The sequence below is a fragment of the Gnatocerus cornutus genome, chromosome 6, assembly GCF_029298725.1.
Source record: "Gnatocerus cornutus isolate USDA-ARS CGAHR chromosome 6, icGnaCorn1.1, whole genome shotgun sequence".
NCBI classification, from domain to species: Eukaryota; Metazoa; Arthropoda; class Insecta; order Coleoptera; family Tenebrionidae; genus Gnatocerus; species Gnatocerus cornutus.
This window is the reverse complement of record NC_142238.1, coordinates 4,587,366-4,605,106: the sequence shown is the minus strand read 5'-3', so window position 1 is coordinate 4,605,106 and position 17,741 is coordinate 4,587,366. Positions and strand designations below refer to the sequence as shown.

General features: G+C 33.4%; 2 protein-coding genes across 3 annotated transcripts in view; one reads left to right on the top strand and one right to left on the bottom strand.

Moving 5' to 3' along the window:
* The window catches only part of LOC148172259 (calexcitin-1-like), a 58,760-nt gene that overhangs the window by 16,620 nt on the left and 24,399 nt on the right, over positions 1–17,741 (bottom strand). The window lies entirely within an intron of this gene.
* Positions 1,402–2,929, top strand: LOC148172260 (leucine carboxyl methyltransferase 1). The gene is made up of 2 exons (XM_088038810.1): positions 1,402–1,517; positions 1,643–2,929. The coding sequence occupies exon 2, from the start codon at positions 1,650–1,652 to the stop codon at positions 2,586–2,588; it is 939 nt and encodes a 312-aa protein (XP_087894936.1). The 5' UTR covers positions 1,402–1,517; positions 1,643–1,649; the 3' UTR covers positions 2,589–2,929.

Below are 17,741 nucleotides of genomic sequence, written 5' to 3'. Positions count from 1 at the left end.
AAATCAGAATTGCGTCTTAGCAATCCCAATCAAACTGTTGCTACCTGCGTCAACGCAATTTTGCGCCACTGATTTGAATCGGGCCGTAAGTTCTTATTTTTCAATGTAAATAACTATTTCTATTTAGTATCTAAATGGTGCAACAATCAACGTTAATTAAAATTGACCTTTATACCATAGAATGAAGTGACTTGTAAAAATTTGATGTTAAACGTTGCCACTGCCCGTCATAGTTTTGAAAACTAACTTGTTAAAACAGCAATTTATGCTCAAATTTTAAACACACTTTGCATTAAATTTAAAGTGAAACTGGTCACAGTTATGTTAAAAAAAAACAATTCGCGAGTATTTACGCAAAAACTCAAACATCGCTAAAAATTACTTTTCTAATGCATCGCGAATTTTTGCTTTAGCTTATGGAAAATTGCAAATATTTCTAAACTAAAAGACCATTTTTCCGCAAGTATAAAATGTGCTCAAACCTGACGATTGTTCAAGGAAAATTCGTTAAAATCTGTATTTTGGGTTGCCTGCTATTTTTTGTACGTTTTTTAAAATAACTCAAAACCGAAAAGAGCACAGAATTCGGATATTGCACCATTAGTTAGCACAAAATTACGGCATATTATTTAAGCTGTTTCGTGATGAATGATGCTCAAACTTGACGCTTCAAAGAAAATTCGTTGAAATCTGTATTTTAGGTTGCCTACTATTGTTTGTACGTTTTTTGAAATAACTCAAAAACGAAAAGAGCACAGAATTTATAAGTTGCAGCACAAATTAGCACAAAATTATAAGACCAATTTGATCAATTTTTGTGACTTATGATGCTCAGCGTCAAGTTTGAGCATCATTTTTGTTTTGGTAATAACTCAAAACCAAAAGAGCACAGAATTTAAAAATTACAGCACAAATTAGCACAGAATTGGCACAAAATTATAAGACTAGTTTGATTCATTTTGATGACATATGATGCTAGGCGTTAAGTTTGAGCATCATTTCTGTTTCTTGAATAACACGAAAACGAAAAGAGCACAGAATTTAAAAATTGCAGCACAAATTAGCATAGAATTAGCACAAAATTACGGCATATGTTTGAAATTGTTTTGCGATGTATGATGCTCAAACTTGACGGACCTATGTCTGTCAACTATTTGATGTTTTTGTTTTTAGGTCAAGTTACGACACACACTCACAGGGTGTCAGCCAATTAGATACGAAACTAATTTTTTTGAATCAGTAATAATACTTCATTTTATCGCAAAATTAATACCAACCGATAAATGAAACCTATTAAAAATCAATCAGACATCCTAAAGTAATTAAAAATATGGTTTAATATACGCGCCCCGTATCGATCGATCGCAGGTGACCCACAATCCGCGCGTGCTCTGTGGGTTGCCTAAAATAGACCAAACAGCGCATCGCTCATCGCAGTTGCCGTGTTATCCAACAGTCAATTCTCCAAGTGTTGTGTTTGCTGTATAAAAACAGCTTCAAGTTGCTATTATTTTAAGGTTGGTATTAATTTATCGCCACGTTTCTCGATATCCAGTCGATTCCAGTCAGTTGGAAACCGCTGAAGAGTAATAAGAAGATTTGCTTTGACATTTGTTCATAACCTCACATTAATTTTTCGCAGAGATACAATGAGCGACGAACCGGTTATGGCCACTAACGACGACGCCAGCGAGTGCAAAAGGGGCGCCGTCCAACTGGGGTACTGGCAAGACAATTATATTCCGTATTTCGTCCGCCAGATTGAGAAACGCGCCCCGGAAATCAACCGGGGCTACTATGCTCGAGTCAAAGGCGTAGAGCGCTTTATTAAGACGTTTCTGAAGAAAGCCGGCCCCTCCGCACAAATCGTGAACTTGGGGGCCGGCTTTGACACGTTATACTGGAGACTGAAGGACCAAGGGGTTTACATTTCGAATTTCGTGGAGATTGACTTCCCCACCGTCACAGCCCGGAAATGCCACGCGATCAAACGAAGCAAACAACTCCTGGAGCGCATCCACGAGCAGGACGGGGAAGTTAAACTCAGCGCCACGGATCTCCACGCGGGAAACTACCACTGCATAGGCGCCGATTTGAGAAACATATCACAACTTGAGATGAAGTTGCAACAAGCTGAAGTCAACTTTTCGAATCCTACATTGTTCATCGCGGAATGTGTTTTGGTGTACATTGAAAATGATTGTGTAAACAGATTGTTGTCGTGGATTGTAAGTAAATTCAAGTCTGCTCTTTTCGTCAACTACGAGATGTGTAACATGAACGACACCTTCGGGGATGTCATGCTGGGGAACTTGAGAGCGCGAGGATGCACGCTAGCGGGGATCTCTTTTTGTAAAAATTTAGAATCTCAAAAGAGCAGGTTTTTAAACAACAACTGGCAAGGGGCCAAAGGTTGGGATATGGTCCAAATTTACTATGACTTGCCCACGGCCGAAAGGCAGCGCATAGAAAAAATTGAGTTTTTGGACGAACAGGAACTTCTAATTCAACTTTTTCAGCATTATTGCATATGCGTGGGGTGGCTAGGGACGGAGTTTGCCGATATCAGTTGTAACGGGGGAGACTAATAATTTTTATGTATTCGTGTGATGGAACCCTTACATTTTTAATTTAGTGTAATCAAGCTCTGTGATATTTTGAAAGTAAAATAGCTTTATCTTATGGTTAATTACAGTTTAGTTGACGAAAGAATCGGAAATTAAGTTTGTGCAGAAAATTTCAATTTCAGTTTTTAGTCCTTTTGACACTCAACGCTCATTTCAAGTGTTTGTCATGTAAATATTGTGACCCGTACTCCACTGTATTCATCCTTGAAATGTTGTAAACATGCTGCTTTTTATTTAAAATGTGATACATTTTAGTATTTGTTTCATGTAATGGTTTATTAAATTTCTTGATTTAAAAAACGACTTTTTTCTTACATCCGAAAATTAATTTTGTCGTCAAATAATTAATTTTGCTCCTTAAATGCGATAAAGTAACGGGTGTCTAAATAAAAATCTGGTCAAGAGCGTAATGCCACCAGCTTTTGTTTTTTTTCCGTATGTCGGTTCCAAACTCAACGGCTGTCAGCACGTTGTCACACATTATAGTTATTTCTCCATAATCTTTCAAAAGAAAATTTTGTGCTAGCTTTCAACCATAAAGGCTTGTTGTTCACTAGAGAACACCATTTTTGAACAATAATAAACACGTTCAACGAATGACGGCTGTCAAAACTGATTTAGGAGAAGACATACGGAAAAAAACAAATGCTAGTGGCATTACATTCTTGACTAAATTTTTATTTAGACACTCGTTACTGTTGAATTACAATCGCAGACTTGCATTTCAAACTACAGAGTGATTCTTATTAATATTAATCATAGATGGCTTTGCAAATTTTGACGTAGTAAAGTTACTAGATTCATAATTGTCCGCCATATTTAGGCAAAAATAAGCGCCAAATTTAAAATTTACAATCGAGGCTAAACAGTTTTATTTAAGCAAATGTATTCCTATTTTTAAATTCCCGCATCTTAAATTTTTGGTTTAATTTAATATAAAAAAAAAGATTTAATATCCATTCACAAAACATAAAAGTTACTATGGTTGGCGATAAAAAATAACCCTAAATGGAACAGTTGGTGAGATTGGTAACCAAATGGACATTTGACAATTATAATGCCAAAATTTCAAAATGAAATCTTCAATTTCGACTTACTCGACAAGACCGGATATACAGGGTGTTTATAAATGTTTCTAGCATCAAAGATGGCTCTGAAATTCCTGTCATGCATTACTTTGTCGCTTTGTTTTCATGGTGAATATAACTATCCTGAAAATGTTTCATAATATCACTTACGCCAACGACGTTTCAGTTCAATTTTGTGTCCAAGTTTATGAATTTTAGGTTTCAAATCACAACTAGAACGTTTTTTTTTAATACTTACTTTGCTCCATGATTAAGGTTAACTACAAATGTCAGTTGAAAAATCCAAACAAACATTTATAATGAGCGGCAAATTTCTTTGACATTTCTTAGCCACCCTTGATGCTAGAAACATTTATAAACACCTTGTACTATACGATCTCACAAAAATCTCAACGTTTTGATTCACACTTTAACTCACGACATAAATACCACATGCTAAACTCTAATATAACTACAATTCAAAAACGCTGTTTTATCAAGTTAGTTTTCAAAATTCTGACAGCGCAGCGGCAAACTACGTTTACACCAAAATTTCACAAGTCACATTATTCACTCTTATAAAGGTTAATTTTGATTATCACGGGTATGTTGCACTTTATGGACACCAGAAATCGTTAATTAACATCGACAAATCGACAATTTCACCAATTAAGACTTTTGTTACAATCTAAAGCGAACCAAAAGATACATGTCATTTGGACACAAGATGTTGACAGATGGGTGTAAACGTAGTTCCCAATTTTGAAGTAATAAAATTGAAAACTAACTTGATAAAACAGCATTTTTTTTTCAAATTTTGAAGACAATTTGCATTGAATCTAAAACGACAACTGAGATATTTTTAACACATTTATATTGAAAAAAAATTAAATTAGAGGTTGATATCACAAACCCTCACAATTAACTAAAAATTACATTTTTAAGGCGTCGCGACGCCAAAATTATTAGTGATAAAAAACAAATCTTTGCGTCAGCTTCTAGAGCTTTGTCAACTATTGCGTCCACCCCCAAAATCGTCTTTAATTTTAAAGTTATAATTTTGAAAATTTGCGTACGCTCATAGTTGACAAAGCTCTCGAAGCTGACGCAAAAATTTGTTTTTTATCACGGTTTGGTTGGCGTCGCGACGCCTAAGAAGCATAATTTTTAGCGATTTTTGAGTTTTTGCGGAAATATTCGCGAATTCAATTCTTTTTCAACATAACTGTGATACAAATATCTGAGTTTTTATTTTAAATCTAATGCAAATTGTGTTTAAAATTTTCGAAAAAAACGTTGTTTTATCAAGTTAGTTTTCAAAATTATGACAGCGCAGCGGCAAACTACGTTTACACCAAAATTTCACAAGTCACTTCAATTACTTTTATAAAAGTTAATTTTGATTAACACGGGCATGTTGCACTTTATGGACACCAGAAATCGTTAATTAACATCGACAAAGCGATAATTTCACCAAGTAAGACTTTTGTTACAATCTAAAGCGAGCCAAAGGATAGATGTCATTTGTGACACAAGATGTTGACCGATGGGTGTAAACGTAGTTCCCAATTTTGACGTAATGAAATTGGAAACTAACTTGATGAAACAGCATTTTTTTCTCAAATTTTGAAGTCAATTTGCATTGAATCTAAAATAACACCTGAGATATTTTTAACACATTTATATTGACAAAAAATTAAATTAGGGGTTGATATCACAAAACCTCACAATTACCTAAAAATTAGATTTTTAAGGCGTCGCGACGCCAAAACTATCAGTGCTAAAAACAAATTTTTGCGTCAGCTTCTAGAGCTTTAGCAACTGTGAGCGTATGCAAATTTTTAAAATTTTCTCTTTAAAATTAAACACAATTTTGGGGGTGGACACAAGTGTTGCCGGACCCTGTATACCATAGATCATTACTATCGGTCCACTCATTAAAAAGTTAAGTTGCAGCAGCCCTTAGTTACTTTTATTGGCAACAATTGGCAGTAAAAGCATTTGACCTTGACGCAACTGTGGCATGCGTGGAAGCTAATCGTTTTTCACAACATTGCCGAAACTTGTTAAATCTCTATTGAAATCATTCTTTTGCAACAAACTTTTAATTAGTTATTGATTAGTACACTTAACTTTGACAACGTGTTAACCTCAAAAATCGTTACATTCAATTTTCCCCTAATTTTTTCTCTAAGGAATTGAAAGCCTGATTTACACTCAAAAATTTTCGAAAATTAAACTGGAGAGTGGACTGATAGGAATGAGCTGCACTTTAGACAAGCGTTAAAATTGCGGTAAATTTAAAAATGTCCATCATTTTCTGGCAGAAATAGCTATATCTCTCTCTAATGCATAGGTACAATGGATTGCGGTACTTTATGAATCTAGTACCTTTATGACGTAGGGCGTAGCCTAATTCGCTACTAGTTGAACGCGTTACACATAAGCGTAGAATCGATGGGGGTTAGGGTGCATGCATTAATTAATTATTTTTCGTTAATACTGAGCATTGTTTTTGCACTATTGATACACTATAGTGTAGTTAAAGCACATTTTGATCAATTAAAATGAATTTGTTTTACCGCGAAATGTTACCACATGTTACGCCTTTGGGCTCCAACTTCGCTGTCGCGGATCTGTCATCTGTCAAGTCAGGTGAAAATGTTAAAGCTGCGGATTGCGGTTGTTAGAAGACGCATGAACATCGTTTGTGAGCTTGTTTTATTGTTATGCTTGTTGGCAAATAACAAAAAAACATTCACTGGTGCAAAGCACGCAGTTTCTTCTAACTTGAGCAAAATCGTATGGTGTAAGAAAACACATGTTCAAAAAATATCAACGCACCCTTTGATTAATATTAATAAGAATCACCCTGTATTGGATGCGAGTAATTTCTAAATCAAATAAAAATTATCATTATGCAACAACAGCAAGAAATAAGCTTTTTACGGCGGTGGCGCGTGTCTGAAAGTAAAAGTGGTTTTACTAGGAAGACAGCCGAAGTTGGTGTGCCATAGAGGAATTTCAAAGAAATGAGTTTCCAAGTGATTTGTTTTATCGCCGACCGTCTAGAAAGCAATGCATTACCATAGTGATTTGCCGAAGAAAACATTCGCTTTATTGTACTACGTCAGTAAAGTATGTATGTCTGTATCGAACTCGCCTCGCTCGTCTCGTAATCTCACACTCGTGCAATAACAAATCACTTTACCGACGTGGTACATAAATAGCTATTTTTCTCAAAAAATTTGGTTTGTGGAAAGATAAAAGAGCACAACAGTAGTAATAAAAATATATGCTACCAACTTGTTTGACTTTGCAGAGCCTGCTTCGATGCTACTTTTTCACAAAATTAGTTGGTATTTCGTGCAAATTTTATCACCGTATCGATTGGACTTTTTGATATGTTGCTTCAGGCGATGAAATATAGCCCACATAAAAATTCAGCCGGCTGACTCAATTAGAGATCTTTAATAAAATATACTTTCCACGTGGTACCAATTTTTGTTCATTTAGCGCTACAAATACTTCATGTGACGTTGATGAATTAGTTATGCACTTTATTTTTTTATTTGCTGATGGATACAAATACAATATTGGAACGTATTGGCAATTTAGATTTTCTTATTCACCATCTGCTATCGGGTGTCGAATACATTCGTAAAAACGGGGGAGAAATTTTAAAGAATAAATGAGCTCTCATTTTTGTATTCTTTGTGATGAACAGAACTTATTGGGGAACCACTAGGTTTAATATACAGAGTGATTTATTATAAAGAATGTGCAAGCTCCAGAAATTACATAAAATCTCTTTTTTTATGTTAGTGATCGAGCACTTGTACGAGTGCTGAGTTGTTATCTCGATGAACCGGCATAAATTGCACAAAAGGAGCAAACCAATTCTGATAAACACAATTACGAGATAATTCGTACAGATACTTATCAAAAAATTGGACGACGAAAGCTTTTTTGTAGTATATATCTTTTGTTCTTCCATTCTAGGCCTGGCACATACGAGCATCTAATTAATTTAACACACTTTGCGGCTTAAAACCATCACTGTTTAGCGGTGGAAATAAATCCGATGTTATGAAGCTTTTGAGAGCAGAACGTTGAAAAAAACTTCCACTATCCCCTTACTAATTTAGTTAATGTTTCCTTCCGCTCCAACTGCGAATACTTACTGATGTTAAGACTCATCAATTTAAGCTAATTTAATTAGCTTTGAAACATCTGAGAAGGTACAGAGTCTTCAAGTGTGAAACAATTTTCATTGAAGTAAATACAAAATTAACCAACTTGATTGAGTTTATGTAATTTTACGAATGAAATAATTTTGATAGATGTTTTAGAGGAGATTTGCACAGCTTTTCGTTAGTCTAGTGGGAGAGTTTAGAAAGGATCTATGCGTTTGTAGAACTTCACTTTCCTACAAAAATTTCTTAACCAAACTATCATACCATTTTAAAGCGTTATTCCTCGAGTATAAACTCACTTTTTGCAATCCATACAGATATTCGTTTAACTTTTCAGGAGCTCCTTCTTTTCAGCGAAATAAATTGAATATAATCTCTCCTATGGGAGTGCGCTTAATATTGTTTAGCGGTTTATACTTTAATTTTGAGCTCCACCTTTCCATACTGACTTGGTAGAAACAATAATTTTACCCGAGTAATTTCCTGTTCTTATTAAAAAGAAACTTAATTAAGTTACCAGATAAATAAAATTTATAATTCAGAAAGTTTGCAAAAAACGACACAAATGTCAGCGTGAACTTTAGCCGAAATGGCCACATTTGTTCGAGTATGTTAAGGAAATTGCTATCCATTGTGTGGCGGAATCATAAGGTCAAAAATATCGTGCTTTAATCAAGATGGGTAATTTTAAACGTTTTCTTGTCAATATTGCAAAAACGACCCGTCTGTGTAAATATCGATTAGTGTACGGATTGATTAAATTTTCATAACTACGTATTTACATACTGAAGCAAAAACGGTCGTTTATTGTTTTCGTGATGGAAAATAATAAGTGGTTATGCCATTAGGAAATCAGATTTAATCAAGGAGAATGAATATTTTGGGAGCGATTTCTGCCCTCCAGGATTTTCTTCTGTATTTTTAATAGGAAACAATAGGAAACAAAAATTTGGTACGAAGTTAAAACCAATAGTTAAATGTAATTTCAGAGACGTTTTAGTTATTTAGAACGGAAATTAATATTCTGTTAACGTATTCTTTGGCGCCGGGCAGTCAACGTCGTGACGGATCTCTGAGCAGATCGAGAAAAACTAAATAACCAGTTTTAGTTAAATTAAATCCAATCAGAAGTGTGTTAATTATATTGGATGTATGTATCAATCTAATTAAAATAAACAATAATGGTGCATAATTAACTCTCCTTCACCTCGAAACTTAATGATGACAAAGCGATTGGTTTTCCATAATTCTGTCAAAAACACACAATTTCTCGTTGATTAAAGTTGCTATCTACAACGCTGTGTTCCGGAAGCTGGCTAAGGTCCAAACACTGCACTGCTTTTATGTCAGGATTGCGGTAAAATCCATTTTTCATTACTAGTGATGAAGTAATCAAAATGTCATCTATCGAGTTTAGATGGATTAGCGAATCGTAACAAATAAATAATTCAATCATTTTATATCTTAACATAGGCGCATCACAGAACAAGCTTACCGGGAACGGTTGCAAATTACCGATAATTTTGGTCATTTTGTCGACAAAATAATTGGCGATATCGCCAGAAGCAGAGGTTGTAAGTGGAGTTTAAGTATCCTCTTGAAATTTAACGTGAGATGAAAGCAAATTTATAGCGAATGAGTTCAATTAATCGATTTGTTTCCACATGCAGTCTTTCGTTCCTGTCCTTACAGAATTGAAGAGTTTTTAGTTAGTTGCATGAGAAAATTTCGTTTTGGTCTCATGAATTGTAAACGTCAAATTAACATTCAATTGACATTATATTTACAAGCGCCCTGGACGTTTACACACGCCGTGCGGTAAAAATTGCCCAAATCGTCTGTTTTTCAGATGCGTTTATAAATTAAAATCACTTTATCATAATGAAGATTGATCACAAAAGTGAAATCTACCTAAATTGTTATCTCAAATAACACAGTATTTCTATTTTTAAAGAAATATTAAAACGTTTTTTATACAGCGCCATCTTGTGTACTTTTTGTGCACCAACTACAAAACTGACAGAATTGACAGATGATGAAATTTATAAATGTCAGATGTGACAGTTCTCATGAGTTTTGAAAAACCCAATTATTTAAATTAAAATTTTTCGACCAAAAAGTTCAATACAACTCTTGTGCGTTAACCATTTTACAGCGCTCAATCATTGAAGCACGACGGCGTAACTGATTTTGCGCTGTAAAATGTAAGTTACCACACGCGACTGTAAATAACTATTTCCCAGGTGACAAGTGACATTTCCCACGCGGTTAAATAACTCTAAAAGTTGATGATTTCGTACATCAATTTACGAAAGTGAAAGTCACTAGTGAGATATAAATATATTCGCACAGTCCTGTCAAAATTGACAGTTATTTTGAAGTACAAATGTAACTCTTGAATTTTTGTCTCAAATATCTAGACGATTCACTGTAAATCAACATGCATAATGGTAAAAATGAATTGGTTAGGTCGTTTCTGACAAGTTAATTTTGACAGGTCTGCGCGGATATACAGGATGTACCCGAATAAAGTGCAAAGATATTAACCCCAATATCAGACCACGCAGTTTGACATAAAGGCAAAATTTCGCGTTCGAAAACGTCACCGTTTCCGAGAAAAAAAATGATTAAAGTTTTATGCAGAAAAGGCAGATCGCCACTGCATTTGGATCCAATTTCAAGTTCAGTTCGGGCCATCGATAAGTTGGGAATAAAAACGCCAATAAACAAGTAGCAAAAAATGTCTTTATCGGAGTTCCCGTCAGTTGAACAATGATCTTGGTAGAGAAATGCGGGTTTTACAGTGTCAAATTGTTTAAATGTGGATTATTTTGAGTTAGATTTTATTTTTATTCTTTGTGGTTTCTTCAAAAGTGTTGTGTTGAGGCTAAAGTTTCAAAAAGTGTTTTCTTTACAGATGAAACTAAATGGAATTGTCAATGGAGAGCATTTGATCATTTTTTGTAATAGCCTCAGGTAACTTTTTCATTATTTGGTCATTAAACTTTTACCATAATATCTCGAAAAATTAAAGACATGGATTTATTTTAACATTTTTCCGATGATCTATAGCATTGTCCTATAATGGTGCGGGACTTTCCGGACACTTGTATGTTTCATGTCATTTAATTTGTATTTGTACAGGGTTTGGCAACACTTGTATCCACCCCTAAAATCGTCTTTAATTTTAAAGATAAAATTTTAGAAATCTGCATACGCTCATAGTTGACAAAGCTCTAAAAGCTGACGCAGAAAATTGTTTTTCATCACGGGTTGGTTGGCGTCGCGACGCCTAAGAAGTATAATTTTTAGCGATAGAGTTTTTGCGGAAATATTCTTTCTCAACATAACTGTGATACAAATATCTGTGTTTTTATTTCAAGTCTAATTCAAATTGTGTGCGAAAAAAACGCTGTTTTATCAAGTTAGTTTTCAAAATTATGACAGCGCAGTGGCAAACTACGTTTACACCAAAATTTTACAAGTCACTTCATTCCTCTTATAAAGGTTAATTTTGATTAACACGGGCATGTTGCACTTTATGGACACCAGAAATCGTTAATTAACATCGACAAAGCGACAATTTCACCAATTAAGACTTTTGTTACAATCTAAAGCGAGCCAAAGGATAGATGTCATTTGTGACACAAGATGTTGACCGATGGGTGTAAACGTAGTTCCCAATTTTGACGTAATGAAATTGGAAACAGCATTTTTTTCTCAAATTTTAAAGACAATTTGCATTGAATCTAAAATAACAACTGAGATATTTTTAACATTATTTATATTGAAAAAAAATTAATTAGGGGTTGATAACCCTCACAATTACCTAAAAATTAGATTTTTAAGGCGTCGCGACGACAAAACTATCAGTGATAAAAAACAAATTTTTGCGTTAGCTTCTAGAACTTTGTCGACTGTGAGCGTATGCCAATTTTCAAAATTTTATCTTTAAAATTAAAGACGATTTTGGGGGTGGACACAAGTGTTGCCGGATCTTGTATACAGGTGTCCCAGAACTCGCGCGCGAGAGTAAGGAAGGTGCCGACAGCAATACAGATGGTAAATTTCAAAATAAAAATTGAGTAAATTTAATAGTATTCGAGAACTGATAAAAAGTTAACAACCAATCCCGAAAGCTTATTCGAGAAGTGGAGTAAATGGCCATCCCAATTTCCTAGGCAACGAGAGTCTAATGTTTAACTGACCAATGGATGATAGTATGTGTCCATAGTTACCAATTTTCAAATTCTGTTCAGCTTCGGGATTGGCTACAGTTTTTTTGTCTTATCTCGGTTATTTTTTGAGTTAAAAAATTATGGTTTCAAAATTTTCGTTCAGAATTGTTGCCTCCATAAGCCCTTTCTCTCTGGGGCGCGAGTTCTGGGACACCTGTATTGTGACACAGCACGTATTGTAGTTTACAGTACAAACTATAAACAAATTTATAATTTCATTCCAGGAGGGTCTAAAGTGGGTATATTTAGAAAATTTGGGAAATATGAATGAAGGCATCAAACTTTTTATAATTACAAATATACTTCAAAGTAAACAAGTGTATTCGCCTTTTGCATAAATTTTGCATAAATGTATAGGGCTACTTAAAAAATTAAATTTCAAATGAAAATGTTAAAAAAATGGCTTATTAGAATTTGAGAAAAATGGCACTATTCGAAAGATTATTCTTTCTTAGTTAAAAATTACTTATTTATACATTCAAATTACACTCATTCTTTAATAAGTTTCCTGGATTTTTATCAAAACACCAACAAAGCACAACAGATTAACCAAATAATTTTTATTTTTTATGACAAGTGTTGCCATCATTAGCCCTAATAATCGCTTTCGTACGGTTAAGCTTGGATCTAATTAATGAAATAACTTTTTCTTGAGGGATTTTATTGTTCCTTTATCGCAACTTGATGAAGCCACTGCGCCGCAGGATTTCTGGCTCGAACTCTAGTTTTTAAATGAGCCCACATGTGTTCTATCGGGTTCATATCGGGACTTCGTGCTGACTACTTCAAAAACGTTTTTTTTTCAACCGTATTATAACATAACTTTACTTCATTGCTCAAAAGTCTGATCCAAATGATCTCTAGCAATTATAACCGAGATTGGCGATGAGCTCCAGTTAATTTTGGACTTAATTTTGGAGTTGCAGGTTACGTTTCCTTCAATCTTAGCCTTACTAACAGTTATCTCTCGATCCTCTTGCCGTTTGTTTATCTGCACAGCATTTAATCTCCTATCCTTTGAAGACGTGCCAATAAATCTCTTAGGGATGCAGCACGAGGTAAATAATTAATAAATAAATAGATATTGAAGTATCAGTGATGGCAATCTGTTATGCTTGGTTTTGTGTTTGAGAATCACTGGTACCTGGTACTGAAAATTAGTTTTTATTTTTATTTTTTGGCGACCCGACGTTTTAAAAATGTACTGAATATTTAGCTACAAGTTTACCAAACGATCTAGTGCGGTTATGGCTTTGACTTTTTAAATCGTCTACAGCCATCTTACCGCAAACCCTCATAAACATAATCATCAAGTGGTTGGGTCTGAACCGCAATAAATATTTTTACCCAGCTAGTCAGTCTTACAAATCGAAACAATGGAATTCTTCAAAATACGTCTAGTACAGCGCTTCATTTTAATGCAGATAAGACCCAACCACTTGAGGATGTTTATGTTTATGGGGGTTTGCGGTAAGATGGCTGTAAACGATTTAAAAAGTCAAAGCCATAACCGCACTAGATCGTTTGGTGAACTGTATGTGTGAGGGTTTGTGGAACCAATCGCTAATTTAATTATTTTTCAATGTAAATGTGTTAAAAATATGTCAGTTAATGTTAGGTTTAAAATTTGAGGAAAAAATGCTGTTTTGTCAAGTTAGTTTTCTTAATTACATACGTCAAAATTGGGACCTACGTTCCTACCCAACTGTCAACATCTTGTGTTACAAATGTCACCTATCCTGTCACTGCCCCGTCAAAATTTTGAAAACAAACTTGATATTTCTATCATTATGTTGAAAAAATTTACATTTGCGAATAAAAATCGGTAAAAATTAAAATTCTTTGGCGTTGCGATAACATTTTTGCGTGGGATTGTGGAGCTGCATTAACCATTAAGCCTATGCAAAAATGCAAATTTTTATCTTAGTTAAAGCTAAAGTTAATGTGATGTTTCACAAAAAGTAAGCTCGATTGGGGCAAATTAATATAGGTGTTCGGAATGTCGCGTGCTATATTGAAAATTTTCTTATCATTGTAATTTATATTTTTTAAAATTTTTGTATAAGAACTAGAAAAAAAATGGAAACCTTTACTCTCCCATGCGATTCTTGACCTTCATGAAGGTTGTTCTATTTTGGAGGGGGGCAAAGTATGAATACTTTTCCTATATTTACAGATTTTGCTTAACTTTAATTTTATAGATAAAAAAGAGATTACCCACTTTAGGTTATCTTCTCCCAAATATTTTATTTGTTATGTTCATATGAATCTGAATTTCGAGTCTCCTGGCGCATTTGACGTTTTTGAATTCTTTAGCTCTTCAACTCTAGTTCAATTCTGGATCCTTGAGATTCTTTGGTGTATTCCTAATATATTTCCGTTCTTTATAAGTAAAAACAGAATTAATACCGAAATGCAGATCAGATTTTAAGAAGGAAGTTTCGTTTTTCAACGTCATGTTTTGTGATAAATGATTCTCTACTTAGAGATTTTCTATAGGCATAAGAGCAATGTATTTAGTAATTTTACGTTTGTGCCATTACATCATTTTTCTTAATGGTTGTTGGCACTAAACCGCATTGTTGGATATACAACTTGTGTATCTTTCCCAACTAGGCTAGGGCGCGGAAACAAAACATGTGCAAACGTCCTACAGAACATTTATCAAGATTATTTCATTCGTCAAATTATAGAAACTGCAAGCGCAAAAAGTAAAGAATAATACTTGTGAAGAATTGATTTTTATCAAACAAAAGAGGTTTAAAAGAATGTGGACTTCTGCAATTTCTCAAGTTCGCATCAGCCTCATTTTGTTTTCTCCTTTTCTAGGTATCTAAGGTGAGAAACCGAAAATCCTCACTAAAAGATTCACGGGGGATTTTCAGTTTATCACCCTTCTAACTCGCAACGAAGACGATAAAACAATAATATCGATTTCTATGAAACTGACATGAATTTTTTATACCTTGCAGAGGTAGTTATTACTAATACTTAACCACCTGTTACAGTTTTTAATAATTAATGATCAATAAACATGTGCCAGAAAAAACTTTACTATTTCAGACCGGTAAAGAAGATTCCCTCACAATATTATCGGCATGTAGAAAACGATTTATTATTTACTAAGTCACCGTCATACATTATTATCGCAGTTCACAGGTATCGATCAATTCCTACCGTGTTCCACTTAGAAAGTGTTGATAGCAGTAATTCTCACCTGCGGCCTATATAAAACTGCGGACTTTCAAAAAACTTTATTATCGGATTTACACAATTTAAGTTCGGTTGATACAATTGCACGTGTAGCGAATATAATCGGCACTTTTAATTTTGAATGAGATCGATAATGAGTTGGCTGCACGACAATGTAGAGCAGGAAAGTTTCATCCGGCGCATAGTCTTAGTTATCTGATGATCTCAGGTCAAATTTAAATTTTTTGATGGAAGGTTCATACTTAAATTTATTTTTTCTCCTTCCGTATTTAAAACGGCCTTTTAAGTTGCTATTTTACAATTAGTGACATTAAGTGACATTTTAAACACATCATGTGACTGAAGAGCTATTTTATTGGTTACGAGTTGATGTTAGCCTCTCATGAAATTGACAGTTGGTTGTGGAAATTGACAGATGGTGGTTTCGAATTTGAGGTTGTAGAAAAAGTATAGTATGTAACACGTTTATAAACTACTCTAGTCACTGAAATCTCATTGTTTTACTGTCAAAATTGCCAAAGTTGCAGAATTTTATGGAAAAAGATCCAATAATTTAGTAAACCAAAAAATTAAAATTTGTAAAAATTTACTTTTTGGTGCTAAAATTTCGTAATTTTATAAAGTTGACACTTGTCAAAAGCAGTAATGCACGAAATCTCATAATTTTACTCTTAAGATTACCAAAGTTACAGAATTTTACAGAAAAATATCAAACATTTTAGTCAACCAAAAAAATAAAAATTTGTAAATATTCAATTTTTGGTGCTAAAATTCTGTTATTTTGTACAGTTGGTACACTTTGTCAAAAGCTGTACTGCCCGAAATCTCATTGCTTTACTGGCAAAGTTGCTAAAGTTACAAAATTTTACAGAAAAAATCAAATATTTAAGTAAATCAAAAAATAAAAATTTGTAAAAATTCAATTTTTGGTGCTAAAATTCTGTTATTTTGTACAGTTGGTACACTTTGTCAAAAGCTGTACTGCCCGAAATCTCATTGCTTTACTGGCAAAGTTGCCAAAGTTACAAAATTTTACAGAAAAAATCAAATATTTAAGTAAATCAAAAAATAAAAATTTGAAAAAGTTCAATTTCTAGTGCTATAATTCTGTAATTTAGTGTAGTTGGTACACCTTGTTAGGTGCTGTATCGCCCAAAATTTCATTGTTTTACTGTCAAAATTGACAAAGTTACAGATTTTTATAAAAAAGATCAAACATTTTAGTCAACCAAAAAAATAAAAATTTGTAAAAATTCAATTTTTGGTGCTAAAATTCTGTTATTTTGTACAGTTGGTACACTTTGTCAAAAGCTGTACTGCCCGAAATCTCATTGCTTTACTGGCAAAGTTGCCAAAGTTACAAAATTTTACAGAAAAAATTAAATATTTAAATAAATCAAAAAATAAAAATTTGTAAAAATTTAATTTCTAGTGCTATAATTCTGTAATTTAGTGTAGTTGGTACACCTTGTTAGGTGCTGTAACGCCCAAAATTTCATTGTTTTACTGTCAAAATTGACAAAGTTACAAATTTTTACAAAAAAACATCAAACATTTTAGTAAACCAAAAAAATAAAATTTGTAAAAATTTAATTTTTGGTGCCAAAATTTTATAATTTTCTACAGTTGATACGTCTTCACAGATGCTATATTGCCCGAAATTTCATTGCTTTACTGTCAAAATTGCTGAAGCTACAGATTTTTAAAAAAAGATCAAACATTGTAGTCCACTAAAAAAAGAAAAATTTATAAAAATTTAATTTTCAGTGCTAAAATTCTGTAATTTTGTATAATAGGCACAGCTTGTCAGACGCTGTAATGCCTAAAATTTCATTGCTCTACTGTGAAAATTATTAAAGTTACAGAATTTTACACAAAAAGATCAAATAATTTTGTCAACCAAAAAATAAAATTTATAAAAATTCATATTCCGGTGCTCAAATTTTGTTATTTATTTTATACAGTTAATACACCTTATTAGATGCTGTAGTGCGCAAAATCTCATTGTTTTACTGTCGAAATTGCCATAGTTACAAATTTTTACAGAAAAAGATCAAACATTTAGTCAACCAAAAAATAAAAATTTATAAAAATCCAATTTCCGGTGCTCAAATTTTGTTATTTTGTACAGTTAATACACCTTATTAGATGCTGTAGTGCACAAAATTTCATTGTTTAACTGTCAAAATTGCCATAGTTACAAATTGTTACAGAAAAAGATCAAACATATTTAGTCCACCAAAAATAAAAATTTGTAAAAATTCAATTTCCGGTGTTAAAATTCTGTAATTTTGTACAGTCTACACAGCTTGTCAGACGCTCTAATGCCTTAAATTTCATTGCTCTAATGTCAAAATTATTAAAGTTACAGAATTTTACAGAAAAATGATCAAATAATTT

Coding starts and splice junctions, on each gene's coding strand:
- LOC148172260 (XM_088038810.1), top strand. CDS start 1,650: ATGAGCGACGAACCGGTTATGGCCACTAACGACGACGCCAGCGAGTGC.